Source organism: Helianthus annuus, chromosome 7 (assembly GCF_002127325.2).
Source record: "Helianthus annuus cultivar XRQ/B chromosome 7, HanXRQr2.0-SUNRISE, whole genome shotgun sequence".
NCBI classification, from domain to species: Eukaryota; Viridiplantae; Streptophyta; class Magnoliopsida; order Asterales; family Asteraceae; genus Helianthus; species Helianthus annuus.
This window is the reverse complement of record NC_035439.2, coordinates 72716132-72731282: the sequence shown is the minus strand read 5'-3', so window position 1 is coordinate 72731282 and position 15151 is coordinate 72716132. Positions and strand designations below refer to the sequence as shown.

The window sequence follows — 15151 nt, the reverse complement described above, 5'->3', positions numbered from 1 at the left end:
CAACGTAATCCGCAGCCTCTAAACATTCGTCCAACTTCTCCACGCAAGAGAGGGACATATCATAAAAGGAGGCAACAGCCGCGTTAAGGCGCCCTTCGGTGTCCACGTCACGAAACCCGGATCGCTCTTCAGTGAAACCGCCTTCAGACATGACGTTTATGTGACCGATACAGCGGCTATAACCAGCTTTAAAACCGGCATCGCGGGCACGTTCCTTGACCAAGTCCAAACCAGTTGCGGTTTCAGGAGCATCCATGATGGCCTGAACAATCTGCAACAAAAGGATAATAAGGTCATCATATGGTCAACCTTTGATACAAAGTCACAAAATACTTACATGTGCAATGCCTTGACTCCGCATCCACTCACGATCAGCCTCCAGTTGTTGGAGCGAAGAAGTCAGAGCATCTCTGGCTTCAACGGCAACATTAGCCCGCTCTTCCGCAACACTAACGCGGGCTGTGAGGTCTGTAACCGCGACCTCCCGGGTCTGAACTTCAGCCTTTCAAAGAACAATCAACAGTTCACAAAGTCAGTAAAAATTCTCAAAAGGCGGTAAGAAAAATACAACAGGAATAACGAATCATACCTGAAGGCTGCTAACAACCTACTTTAAACGGGTCTGCTCGGCATTCGCCTCCTCAAGAGCCTTAGAAGAGCGACTCTCCCTCTCTTTGGCCTCCTCAAGGGCCTTTGCAGCACGAGCCCCCGCTTCCTTGGCCTCTTCAAGCGCCTTTACAGCCCGGGCCTCCGCCTGCTGCGCTTTAACCGCAATCGCCTCAGCTGCAGCCTTCTCTTTGCCCAAAGCAGCGTTCGCTGCCTTGGCATTCGTCAACTCCTGACGAGCACGAAACAGATTGTCATTCTGGTTAGCCCAAGATTCATTCCACTTCTTGCGCTCATTGGAAAACTTTTCGTTCCAACTCTTGCGTTCATCAGAAAGTAACTTGGCAAGAGTACGAACCTGTTTCAGCTCAGCAGTTGCATCCCACGCTGCAATCTGTTTCTGCTTATCAAAAGCAGCTCTCTCTCTTTCAAGTTGCTCCGCACCCGCACGAGCAGCCTTCACCAACTCTTCTGCTTCGGCCCACAAACGAGCAGCTTCTTCTTCCCTGCGGCCTAGCATCTTATAATCTTCCAAAATGGCATTCGCCACAATGGAACTTCCTACTAGCATCGTAGAAAATTGGTTGATGCGCAGCTCACGGGGTGCGGCACGGGCACGTTCAGTTTCAAATGGGGTGCCCAGACCACCCAGAATCTCCCTGCACGCGGAAGGATCGTTCGAAATATCACCCCCCTGCATAACAGTCCAGGGGGGTCGATGATAAGCTGTACTTCGATCCTGTGTGTAGGTGCAGTAATAGTACTCCAATTTAGACTCCCCAGGCTGAATAGGAGGCCCATCATAATCCGCACCACCGGAAGAAGAACTGGTAACCTTCTCACCAGCAGAAGATTTCTGCGGCTCAGCATCAGTCTGCCGCGGCTCAGCATCCGACTTCTGTTTCCCAGTATCTGAAAACCTCAAGTCCAACCCATCGCCATCAGTTGGGCTGATCAGGTTGTTGGAGGAATCCATAGTATCAAAAATCTGGGCAGCAGTATTCTCCACTGTTTCCTCCACCTGTACGGGGGGATCAGGAACCACCTTGACAGAAGGTGCCGCAGGCTCCTTTGGTACCCCCGCACCCGCAGCTGTGGTATGCGAGGGAGAAAAAGGAGCATCAAAGAGAGAATATCCTGCATCTTCGGGTTCTGCAATATAAACAAAGCAATAACTATCAATAAACAAGTTGTGCTTACAAAACACTTGCAACAGTTATATACTTACCAGCAGCAACCGCAGGTTTCTTTTGCGTCGGAGCAGTCCTTTTAGACTGCAGCTTCCGACGCTTCAATTCACCACCACCAGCAGCCTTTTGCTCTGGTTCTCTCTTCTTACCAACAACGCGGGAGCCCGCAGCGGTTCCACTCGCAGCCGCACTACCTAGAACACCCAAACCCTCAAGGGTATCAGATACTACCACGTAATCGGTATATCTGCCATAACAAGATCGATAGGTACCTGCGGCCTGAGACACCGGAGGAGGGACAACTGAGCCCTCAGCTTTCTCCTTACCACGACCCCGCGCGGTTTTCTTCACCTGCTTCTTCTCCACATGCTTCTTGGGGATGCACTTTTCAAACTTCCCAAAGTCCGCAAGGATAGCTGCATGGGAGAAATCAAGCAAACAAATTACGAGGGTAAACTTGGAAAACAAGTACAACTTGGATAATACCTTTTTCGCCTTCTGGCACGGGTGCCCTCAACACATCACGTTTGGGTACACGGAAGTTACCAACAATTTCTAGATTAAAACCTTCCCGTAACTCAACCGGAATCAGATCAACTTGGCCCTTGAAATCGGGCTCAAACATCCTCCACAAGCCAACCGCATCCGCTGATACAACACATGCATGCATACTACTACAAGGATAATGAAGCAAGGAAAACAATAAAGAGTAACAGGCTTACCACCACTCTTTTCCGGCACAACGGGCCTTGCCTTCCTGTCCGGCCTAGTAAGCATCATCCGCAACACCCACAGCTGGTTGTTGTCTAACTTCTTGAGTTCAATAGGCCGCAGCCTAGAGAACCAGTCCACAGTCTTCGCAGTGGCAACAGGAATATCTTCATAAGTGACACTAATAATGACATCCCGAAAAGTCATATTGGCATATACCGCACAGGCTTTAACATAGAAGAATTTCTTCTTCCAGCCGGTCACACCCTTAGGGGGTGTCATCAACTTCAAACTCCCATGACGTTGAGTAAAAGAGAAAAAACCGGTGTTTACCGTCAACTGGGAAAACCGCCGGAAATTCTCAACGGTAATGGGCAGCCCATGAGCACGAAAGGTATACTCAAAGTTCCTGATTCAGAACATCCCAAATGGACTAAGTTGGGAGATATGGAGATGATAGTACTCCAACACCTCCGCAACAAACACCGTCAATGGCAACCGAAGGTTGCCTTTGGTGAAAAAATCTGCCCACATTGTAATATAACCGGCCGGAGCATCTGCACCAGTGTCCCCCTCTTGTGGGTAAGTAGCCTTCCATTCGTCGGCCATATGAATAGTGGTCATCAGGTTTTTAAAACCATTCTTTGACCACTTCAACACCGGTAACCCACCACCGGCAGCATCAACGTCATCATCTTCGTCTTCATCAGCCGCCACTACCGGCTGTTCAGGGTTCTCACCCTCCACATTGTGTGGATTCGATGGTTCAGCCATCAGGAATAAAGAAGATGAACACTACAAACTCAGAAAACCTCACCGGAAACTTCAAACAATTGATCGGAGAAGACAAAGTAACTTCTTTTCTCTCACCAGGAAATTTTTGAAATTTTCAACAAGTGAGGGGAAACCACGAACGGTTCCCCCTTATATACCCATCACAATTAATGCGGAGGGAGAAACTGAATCATCACGTTCAAAAAGAGCGAATTACGCGATACCACGTGTCAAGCGACGTTTCCGCTGACGGTTACCACGCCGCGTGGCCGCCCACGCGCCTGACAAGAGAGACCTTTACACTCCTTGCTACAGTGCATTTAATGCCTCGGGCAGTGTAAATGTCCTTTCATTTAAGCACATGCCAGAATGATCTCACCAACTTCCACCAACTCACACGTGAGATCAGCCACGTATGCAACAAAAAGCGACTACATTATCCAATTATAAGCGGCATGCGGTTTCTTTGGTATACCGCACCATAACCCATACCGCATGTCGTTTTTTTACATACCACTAAAAATAGGCAAAAATATATATCTCCATACTATAAGGGGGTATAATACCTGTCCGCACTACCCACGAGCACACGTGGAATATGCGGAAATGACACACACGAGCCCGTTCAGGTGTGTCAGATACTCAGAACCAGTGTTGTTCTTTGGACTGAACCGCATCTCAGAAACAGGTAAACCGCATTGCCTTCATTCTCTTCAAGCTTCAACTCCCTCCTGTCCGGTTCACAACCACAGAGGGTGCATAAACAACAACTTTAACAAGAAGAAGGAAGGGAATGTACGCGCACGCACATCAGCAACCCTGACTCCTGATCCTTCAAGAGCCACATCCGAGCAACACACCCGTTTCAAGCGAATATGGGGTGACAAAACCGCAGACACTCATAAGTCACTGCGGACACAACCATAGCTTCCGCAAACGGTTGCTACGGAAGAGCCACAACTAACTTCATATCGAGGAACGAAACTACAAGGAAAACTCCTCGGTATTGGAGCGTGAAGGAAGGTGCCTAAGGAAGAGATGCGGACGAGATCCCCAATGATCATACGAGACCTTGTCGAACAACAAGCGATCGAACAAGCGGTAACAAGTCTGCTTATGACTTTGTTACCCTACTTGTAGAATGGATAGATAAACAATGGTGGGCATTCCATGCCTATGACCATGTTTATTTGACCGTTATCCAGATACACATTGTTCGACCAAACATGGCCAACAATGACGCAAGTACTCAACGTTGTTCCCACAATCGTGGCCAACAATGTCAAGCAACGAGGTAACCGCAAAGGACGTGCGGTTACTAGAGAGCTAATTGGAAGGACATGAACACCCCACAAAAGGGATCATCATTTGATGTCCAATCATGACATCAGAAAACTCTCTTCTTCGTGTACCACCTCAAAGGTTGGTTCGAAGTTTGTGCACACCTTCAACCACCATCTCAGAGATTGGTTCGAAGTTTGTGCATACGCCCAGCAAGGTCTCAAGGTTGGTTCGACACACCAACAGGTGGCACCCAACCCGAGGCTGAGAATTTCGCATCAGACGAAACATTCTCACCGGTACGGAAGAGGCATCAAATGACCCTTCCAGACCTCCAGCTTGATTTACAAAAAGCAAAGACCATCCACATGGTCTAGGATCTTTTCCAGTGTCACACCCTGGCTTTGCGGAAGCGTGGTTAATTTGGTGTGACTTCTCAATACCATAGCTTAATCATAACAAAGCTATATGAATTAAAAACATGCAAGATCATCCATTAAGTTTTGAAAACCAAATACAATACCATTGTTTTAACGGGAATACACCCTAACAACCATAATCTTGTTCAACAAACAAACAAAACATAAACACAGTTTAAGGACTGTGACTTGTCCAGGAAAGAGTCACATTCCCTAAACCCCGGATGACCTCGGAAACTAGTGCAGCGGGAAAATGTGCCATACCGTGCCAGATCCTTTAATTCCCTGAAATACATGTAAGTTGAAAAATCAACAATAATTTTGAGCGAGTTCATGTGTTTAGTATGCGCGCGCGAATAAACCTTTATAACCATTGTAAGTGTGAATATTTTGTAAACTCTGGTATTAAAGCAAATAAGGAAACATATCAGTTAATGTGTAACCACATGGTCCAACCTGCGGGCGCATGGGGGGGGATAGGACAAGGTCACCACATGGTCCAACCTGCGGGCGCATGGGTGGTGTTACGACAAGGTCACCACATGGTCCAACCTGCGGGCGCATGGGTGGTGTTACGACAAGGTCACCACATGGTCCAACCTGCGGGCGCATGGGTGGTGTTAAGACAAGGTCACCACATGGTCCAACCTTAGGGCGCATGGGTGGGGTTTGTTATGCTCAAATAGGCCTATCACTTGTATCCCTCGATCGTACTACGAGGACTAATGTTCTTAAGGTTTCACCTACCCAAATCACATAATCTAACAGTTCCTTCCTTAGCTGACCATACCATGTAAGAAATATTCGTAATCATAGTAACATGTATTTCACCCCCGCAGTTTAGAAAACAGAAAACAGTTAAGAGAAAAGGGGGACATGAACTCACAGTCGGTGCGTCTCTACCAAGTACTCCAAATCAGGCAGCTGTGCAACGACCTACATGTGCTAAATCTATTAGACGGACGGTCGTGCCTTAGCTTTATAGTTTAAGTTTTTGGGAAATAGTTAGACAACTATTCCGTGTTTACTTTTCGTATATACTTGGTAGTTAATCTCCTTCCCAAGGATGGGGGATTTAATACATGTGCGTTCGAGTTATATCATTAAGTCTCACTTAATATATACTTATTTCTAATTCCAAAATATAAATATTTTTCTCAAAAATATTATATTTTCTTTTCACATAATATTCCCCAAAAATAATACGTTGATAAAATACGCGTTAGTATTATTTTGGATCTGTTAACGTTCGTAAATATTATTTTTACTCTAAAAATAATATTTATGTATTTTTCACAAAATAATCATAAACAATGTTGTGAAAATATATATTTACCAAATATACATTTATCACGTTTAATTTTGTGAAAATCCCACCTCCGAATATTTAGTAAATAAAGTCATGGCGAAATTTATATAATTGAAATCATGTCAAAAGATATTTCTAACACTTATAGTGAAAATAACTCTAAGTGTTAGGTTTTTAGGAAAATTTCGCCAGAGTTTCCCCTGTAACTGGAGGTGGCCACCCTTTCAAGCGTATCATTTTCTTTTACAAAATCAATTTCAACAACTTCTTTAGTCAATCAAACAATTTCCGACACAACAAACTAGTCGACAAGTATGTAAATCGCATAATTACATGAACTTGTAGTTTTTCCGAAACTATAGTGTAAATCCCATTATATTTTGTGGATCTTTGTATAAATCAACTCGGTTTCTTGAGAGTCTAGTTTTTAAAGAAGATACATTTCCACATCTTCTCGTCAAAATTTACAAAAACAATTCTTTGTTAAAAACTCATTGTCACACAAGTGTCTACACACTTGTGTGTTTACAGAAATCACCTTTGTTTAGGAAAGATCCGGCTTTAAAAATATGATTTCTTTTGGCACTTGGTCCTTTGAAAATACCACTTGTAGATCTGTAGATCTACTAGTTTACAACTCTATTTCATAAGAAAAATTGTTTTTACACAAGTTCATGTTTATGTTGGAAAGGGTTCGTCATCTAGAAACTTTACAACTAAACATAAGGCTAGTTCATGTTTTGTGAACATGCTCTAGCGTGGTTCGATGACGATCCATCCCCATACTAGCAATCAACAACAATAAATAATCATATTAAAACTAGATTTATAAGTTTTACACTATTATTGACCTATTAACCACCAAGTTTATCACCTTTAGTAGACTTTTAATTTTGATCTTCTATGTTAGTGATTTTCAACCGACAAAATTCATATTAACCACTTTAGAATAGATCAAGAAGGTGATTAGAACCACTTACTACTAGCTCAAGGCTAGGGAAGAAACTAGTCGAAAAACGGGTGGTTAAAAGCGTTGAGGTGAGGTCCTTGACGATCCGTAAGCACCAAGCTTCCTTGTACGCGACCCTTCACACTTGTATATGGTTGGAATGGCTTGAATGAAATCTAAAAATGGTGGTGAGTGGGGCTTGGTGTTCGGCCGTAAGTCAAGAGGAGGATGGATGAGAGTGATCTTTTTTTTAAGTGATGAATGAAAGTGGATGTGATCCACTATGTCCATTTATAAACCAATCACAACCATTATCCTTTAGATAATATGCTAACATGATATGAAGCATAAGAATTAATTAATTAAACTTGTAAGGATGGTGGTTCCCTAGGAGGGAACCGAACGGTTCTAAAGGGGTGTTTGTGATTAGAACTTAACTAGCTAGTTACACACTAGTTAGTTAGTTAGTTAGAATTTATGTTTAGTTATTTGTGTGTAGTAAAATATAACGGGTGTTAGGGTATTCGGGGACCCTAACTGGCTCAGAAAAAGAAAAACAATGTTGATGTCAATATTTTTATGTCCCGGGTTAAGTCCGGTTGTTTGGTTGGATACTGATCCGTTAAAGTGCTTAATAAGCGTTTAAAGTGTCGTTATTATTATTTTTAGTGACACAAAGAGTTCCCGACACTTTGGAAAGTGTCTAGTATTATTTTTCCGCGTTTTTGCACTTTACTAGTTAGCTAAAATGCTGAATTTTTGGGTTAAAGTGCAGAATTTTGTTTTTAAATCATATTTTGGCACATCCGGTCACTATAACTATTGCCTAGTGACGCAGTTCTACAACCCTCTTATCCCTACACTCTCTGCTAGTGTAGCAAACTATCTCGGGATCATACAGGCCTTAGAGGCAGTGTCTGCCTGGTGCTGGCTATATCAGCATGTTAAATAGGTTATCCGTTCATTGTGCTACTGTGCTTTTGTGCATCAAGGTTGTCACCAAAGTTCTGTATGTAAATAATGGAGTGACAGCAATCAAAGTATGATGCAGATATGTTCAAGTATCAACAGTCAAGTAGCAGTTCACCAGTAATTTCAAGTAAGCACAGTAATTAAGCAGCAATTAATTATTAATTAAATCGTACGGATACCTGGTTTAGTGAGGGTTGTCACATTCTCCCCCCGTTAGAAAAATTTCTTCCCGAAATTTAAGTTCTGCTTGTAGAAGCAGGGTTCTTGGGAAATAGATGGGGGTATTTCTCTTTCATTCGGTCTTCACGCTCCCAGGTGTATTCAGGACCATGGCGGGCATTCCAACGAACTTTTACGAGCTTGACACTGCTCCGGCGGGTCTTGTTCACTTTCCAATCCGTGACCTCAACAGGTTCTTCAACGAAGTGGAGCGTGTCGTCGACATGAATCTCGTCGGTAGGAATGACAACGGTATCTTGTGTTGGACTCTTCTTCAGATTGGATACATGAAATGTATCGTGAACCAAATGGAGTTCAGCAGGTAAGTCCAGCTTGTATGCTACGGACCCGATTCTTTCCAGAATCCTGAACGGTCCAATATATCGCGGATTTAACTTCCCACGCTTCCCAAAGCGTGCCACACCCTTCCAGGGTGATACCTTTAGCAAAACCATATCGCTTACCTCAAACTCTAGAGGTTTCCTGCTTCGATCCGCGTAGGCTTTCTGCCGGTCACGAGCCGCACTGATGCGATCTCGGATCTGTGCAATCTTGTCGGTGGTTTCCTGGACTACTTCAGGACCAACCAACTGTCTATCACCGGCGTCAGACCAACAGAGCGGTGATCTGCACTTGCGCCCATATAAAGCTTCGAATGGCGCGGTACCAATACAGGTGTGGTAGCTGTTGTTGTATGAAAACTCAACCAGAGGCAAATGCTTATCCCAGCTACCGCCCAAATCCATAACACACGCTCTCAGCATGTCCTCCAACGTCTGAATCGTCCGCTCGCTTTGACCGTCGGTCTGCGGGTGAAACGCGGTGCTCATATTCAACTTCGAGCCAAAAGCTTCTTGGACGGATTGCCATATCCTTGATACGAACCTTCCGTCCCTATCGGAGATGATCGAGAAAGGTACTCCATAGCGTGTAACAATTTCTCTCATGTAAATTTCGGCCAATTTGCTCGTATTATCCTTTTCTCGGATAGGTAAGAAGTGTGCTGACTTCGTTAATCGATCCACTATTGCCCAAATAGTGTCATGGCCTTTTGGCGTTCTTGGCAACTTCGTAACAAAATCCATGGAGATTTGTTCCCACTTCCACTTGGGAATTTCCGGTTGTTGCAGAAGTCCTGAAGGCTTCTGGTATTCTGCTTTAACCTTAGCGCAAGTTAAACATTTGCTCACATAAACTGCCACATCGCCTTTCATCTTAGGCCACCAATAATAATCTTTCAGATCCTGGTACATCTTATCCGCTCCAGGGTGGATAGAGTACCGCGACTTGTGAGCTTCATCGAAAATAACCTTCCTTAGACCTCCAAACAAAGGAACCCAAATCCTTTTCTCAAAACACAGCGTTCCTTCCTTGTTCGGTACCAATAACTTCTCCATCCCACGGAGATATTCCTCTTCAAAGTTTTTCTCCTTGAGAGCTTCTTTCTGCGCGGCACGAATGCGCAAGGAAAGATCGGTCTGAATAATCATCTCCAAATCCCTAACCCTTATTGGCTTGATTCTCTCTTTCGACTTAGGGCATCGGCGACCACATTCGCCTTCCCTGGATGATACTTTATCTTGCAGTCGTAATCATTCAACAGTTCAACCCATCGTCTTTGCCTCATATTCAACTCCTTCTGGTTGAATATATGCTGTAGGCTCTTGTGATCTGTGAAGATTGTACACTTCGTACCATAAAGGTAGTGCCTCCAGATCTTTAAAGCAAAAACCACTGCGCCAAGCTCCAAATCGTGAGTGGTATAGTTCTTTTCATGCACTTTCAACTGACGCAATGCGTAGGCAATAACCTTTTGGCGTTGCATCAACACACAACCCAATCCTTGACGCGAAGCGTCGCAGTATACCACAAAATCATCTGTACCTTCCGGTAGGGCTAAGATTGGCGCGTTGCAAAGCTTATCTTTCAATATCTGAAATGCTTCTTCCTGTTTGATTCCCCAATCAAACTTCTTGTCTTTCTGCGTGAGGAGCGTCAATGGTCGAGCGATCTTTGAAAAATTCTCAATGAATCTTCAGTAATAGCCAGCCAAACCCAAGAATTGCCGAATCTCGGTTGGCGTCTTTGGCGTTTCCCAATCCTTGATCGCCTCGATCTTGGTGGGATCCACGTGGATTCCATCTCCATTCACCACGTGTCCAAGGAATTGCACTTCTCATAACCAAAACTCGCACTTAGAGAACTTGGCATACAACTGTTCTTTCTTTAGCAGCTCTAGAATGGCTCTTAAGTGCTGCTCGTGCTCAGCCTTCGTCTTTGAATAAATCAAAATATCATCGATGAATACAATCACGAACTTATCCAAGTACGGCTTACAAACTCGATTCATCAAATCCATGAACACTGCAGGTGCGTTTGTCAACCCAAACGGCATAACCAGAAACTCGCAGTGCCCATAACGAGTTCTGAAAGCTGGGATACTCTCCTCTTGTATCCTTAACTGATGGTATCTAGGTCGCAAGTCGATCTTTGAGTAAAAGCTTGAACCTTGCAGTTGATCAAACAGATCATCAATTCTTGGCAGAGGGTATCTATTCTTTGATCGTTAGCTTGTTCAGCTCCCGGTGGATGATGTTTATTTGAAAATCATCATCCTTCTTTTTGACGAGTAGTAACGGGGTTACCCCCAAAAGGGAATTTTGGTCTGTTATCTTCCTTCTCTATCCATTGCTAAAACTTCTCTGTCAATCTTTGCATCTCCGAAAATGTAAGCCGCTACGATGCATTGACTACGGGTGCAGTGCCTGGAATTAAATTGACGCGGGATTCGACTAATCGTTGAGGAGACGATTCCGGCAAGTCTTCGAGGAAGACTTCGGGGTATTCTCCAATCACAGGGATATCTTCGGGTTTTGGTTCTTCGGCTTCTTTTTCCACGACATGAGCCAAGAATGCAACACATCCTTTGTGCGAAAATTTTTGTGTCTTCTTTGCCTGATGATCCGTAGGAGCGTATCCTGCTCCATGAATCATAATCATTTCTCCGTTCGTCGTCGGGGTGCGGATGACAATCTCCGCTGGGTTGTTCGACAACTAGTCCATCCCAATTATCACATCGAAGCTTCCGTTAGGCTTGTTCTATCGAAAACTGGGTATCTAGGTTACTTACTACTAAAACAACTATATTTTCTGGAGCTAAAATTTGACAATACTGTCAAATAGAGCGTAACATTGACTATTATGAGACGTACCGATATCCACGCTTGGATTCTATCCCCGCTGTTGAGCTTTCATCCACGTGCCTGAGTATTCTTAGGGCAATACTTCCTGAAATGCCCCACATCACCGCAATTAAAACATGCTTGGCCACAGCCTTGATCGTCACCATCCCTGCCTTGATAGTTGTCGTCGTTGTTATTTCCTCCGCGATTTCCGTTACCATCTTGACCTCTATTTCCATGTTTAGTACCTTGCCGACATGTTTCCTTGACATGTCCCACCTTGCCACAGTTACCACATTTTCCATATCTACACCGCCCGTTATGGTGACGTCGACAGTTGTCGCACTTTGGTAGGATACCCATGTACTCTTTTCTCTTTTTGGCCTTGTCGTCGCTACTCGACTGGGTACCCTGTTTGAAATTCGCCAACTTCCTCTTGTTATCCCCAGATGACCCTACATGAGTCTCCTTCTTCTCCTCAGAGGCTGAAAATTTGTTCATCCTGATTGCCTCTTCCGTCAGGGCTACACTTAGATTGATGGCCTCAGAGATTGTTGCAGGCTTTGATGTCGTTACCATACTCATGATTTGGGGTGCCAATCCCCAAATGAAACGCTCAATCCTCTTAAACTCCGGATCTACCATGTAAGGAACGATACGCGATAGAACTTGGAACTTCTCCACATACTCAGCTATTTTTGGACCTTCCATCTTCAAGTTCCAGAACTCAGTTTCTACCTTCTGGCTTTCTGTTCTCGAACAGTACTTTTTATGCATTAGCTCTTTCAGCTCGTCCCATGATAGAGCATACGCAGCAGCCTCGCCCATTGTCTGAACCTGAAGTTTCCACCATGAAAGAGCCCCATCTCGGAACAGGCCGGAAATGTACGTGACCTGATCTCTTGGGGCGCATTTGCTCGCACGCAAAATAGTGTCCATCTTCTCAATCCAGCGTACGAAGGCTACGGCACCCCTAGTGCCGTCGAAATGTAAGGGCTGGCAGCCTAAGAACTGCTTGTAGGTGCAGCCGTTGGGTGGGTTATTTCCTGAGGTACCTCCGTTGCGCTCGGAGTGATGGGCCTCGTATTGTGCGATGACTGCAGCAATGATTCCCTGAAGTTCCGCCTCGTTGGTGGGTATGCGTACATCCCGTCTTGGAGGCATCTTCTAAATGATGATCGTATGGGTCAGGTCATAGTAAGTTAAGTGTACGTAAGTATACAACAATATCAACACATAACATCCCATGTTATAAACAAATCAATCACATAACATCTCATGTTATAGAACATAAACAATAGATTACTGCGATTGCATTGCCATGAATCGAGACCAGAAGTAAGGTTTACATGTACCCAACTGTATCATACAACATCAATGACTTAGTAGGTGACGACCCTAGGCAAGTCGTGCGATCGCTGGACAGGTTCAGGAATCTCTGGTTCGTCCATTTTCAAATTCCAGGACTTCATCTCAAACTTCTGTTATTCCAATCTTAGAACCATATTTCTCCTTAATCATTTCCTTGAGCTCGTCCCAGCTCAGTGCATAAGCAGCATCTGTACCAAGGGTCTGAATCTGAAGATCCTATCATGAAAGTGTGCCATCTAGAAATGACCCCGAGGTAAAGGTAACACTCTGTTGGGGTGAACAGTTAGTCATTCTTAGAATGGAGTCAATCTTTTCGGACCAACAACAAATGCAATGGCGCTTCCTGTTTCGACGAAGTTCAAAGGCTTGCAGTTCAGGAACTGCTTATAGGTGCGGTCAGTTTGGGGGGGGGGTTACTCCCAGTAGTGCCATCGCTACGCTTAGTGCGGAGTGCTTCATGTCATGCATTTGCCTGTGAGATGCGTTTTTGCAGCTCGGCTTCTATCCTTGGCAACATACTGGTGTTTGCGTCACGCTTGGGTGACATTCTCTTCTGCCGAAATGGCATGAAGTGGGTTAGACAACTTCCTAATTGTCTATGAGATACATAGCACCATAAGCCATCATGTACTCACCCAATTTTACACGTAAATATACTCAATGTATGGGTAGGGAAAAATAAATTTCTGAGCCTTCACATAGGCTTGCCAATTTGGCTTGATGCTTGTACTAGAATGAACTCGAGGCTACATCGCCTTGGTCATTAGTTATTTTCTGCTACATTGGTTTTCATTAGCTTGACTCGCAGAGTCCACCGGGATTTCTGTGCACTACAAGTCGTTATTACGTGGGCCCCCGTAATAATAAATTATCTTGCACAGTTACCCCACATTTTCTCTCGTCCAAGCAGATGATCAACCAAGGAGCAATAGCAGGTGCATTGGCATGAACAGGGTCATGCTCCAATGCGGGGTCAAGAGCAACGCCTGGCTCAGGGCCACGGCTGGCTCCGGATCAACAAACTCCATCTCAAAAATCAGCTGGATCAACCATCACAGGGGGGTTGCAGGATCCTCCAAGGGCTGGTCTAAGTGTATGAACTCAAGGTCATGGTCTGGATCAAAACCATATTGAAGAACATGATCACCCTCAATACTGTGATCAACTCAAAGCTGTGTGCGGGAAACGGTGCAGCTAATGATGCCGTATCAGGGTCGGCGTCGTGTGAATGGTGCTGCACTCCCTGTATATGCGAAAATGCGGATGTCGGAAACTCAATGAGTCTGGGACAGGGGAATGGGCATGAGTTTCCCCCGCAGGAGCGTCCGCAAGCAATAGGCTAATACCAGCAGCAATAGGGCCTCGCCCTCGAATGGGTCCTCCTCTAGTAGATCGTTATCGTTGACAGAGGCCATGTCGGGGGCATATCAATAATGGGATAAACGGAAAGGGGCACAGGAGCAGGGATCACCGCGAGTGGCAAATTCCCAACAAGATGACCATCAGTAGGCTCTGCTACGACTTCAGGCAGCGCAAAGGGCTGAATGTCGTCATTGTCTGTGCCGGTAGTATCGGAAATGTGCACCTCGTGCTTCAATGAACTATGTCGTCTGATGCTATGGCCATGGGATTCGTAGTGTCCATCTTTCTTGTACATGATGAAAGCATGACGTTTGTAACAAAAACACATATACGTATAACAATCAATCACATCAACATATAAACATGTTAGTCAGTAATAAGCAATCAAATAATTCTCCTAGTCCCACTAGCCTCCCAGCCTCCCAGACTGATATTCCTAGTCCCACTAGCCAAATTCCTCCCAGCCTCCAAGGCTGCTCTATCATCTACCTCGACCTCCTAGATCGAGCCTCGGCCTCCATGACCGAGCCTCAGCCTTCATGACTGAGCCTACTCTTCCTAGTCTCACTAGCCATCTACCTCGATCTCTAAGATCGAGCCTCGGCCTCCAAGACCGAGCCTCAGCCTCCAAGACTGAGCCTAAAATAATAAAATGTGCTCAACATGTGTTTGTAAAAACGTTTTGGATCTGGACTTAAGTGGTATGCATTAAAAATGTTTTCGTGAGAGCCCTAGTGATCATAGTCTAGACTCGAGAAAGAATCCTAGTTCGCTATGATCAGAGCTCTGATACCAAGCTGTCACAC

General features: G+C 44.8%; 1 protein-coding gene across 1 annotated transcript; it reads right to left on the bottom strand.

Annotated features, from left to right (window-relative positions):
- Nucleotides 1-322: 322 nt before the first annotated feature.
- On the bottom strand, nucleotides 323-2421 carry LOC118480196 (inner centromere protein-like). The gene is made up of 7 exons (XM_035974916.1): nucleotides 2283-2421; nucleotides 2069-2212; nucleotides 1835-1990; nucleotides 1339-1758; nucleotides 965-1119; nucleotides 740-820; nucleotides 323-502 (listed from the first exon to the last, which is right to left on the bottom strand). Exons 1-7 carry the CDS (start codon nucleotides 2419-2421, stop codon nucleotides 323-325), a joined length of 1275 nt encoding a protein of 424 aa, XP_035830809.1.
- Between the last annotated feature and the right edge of the window lie 12730 nt (nucleotides 2422-15151).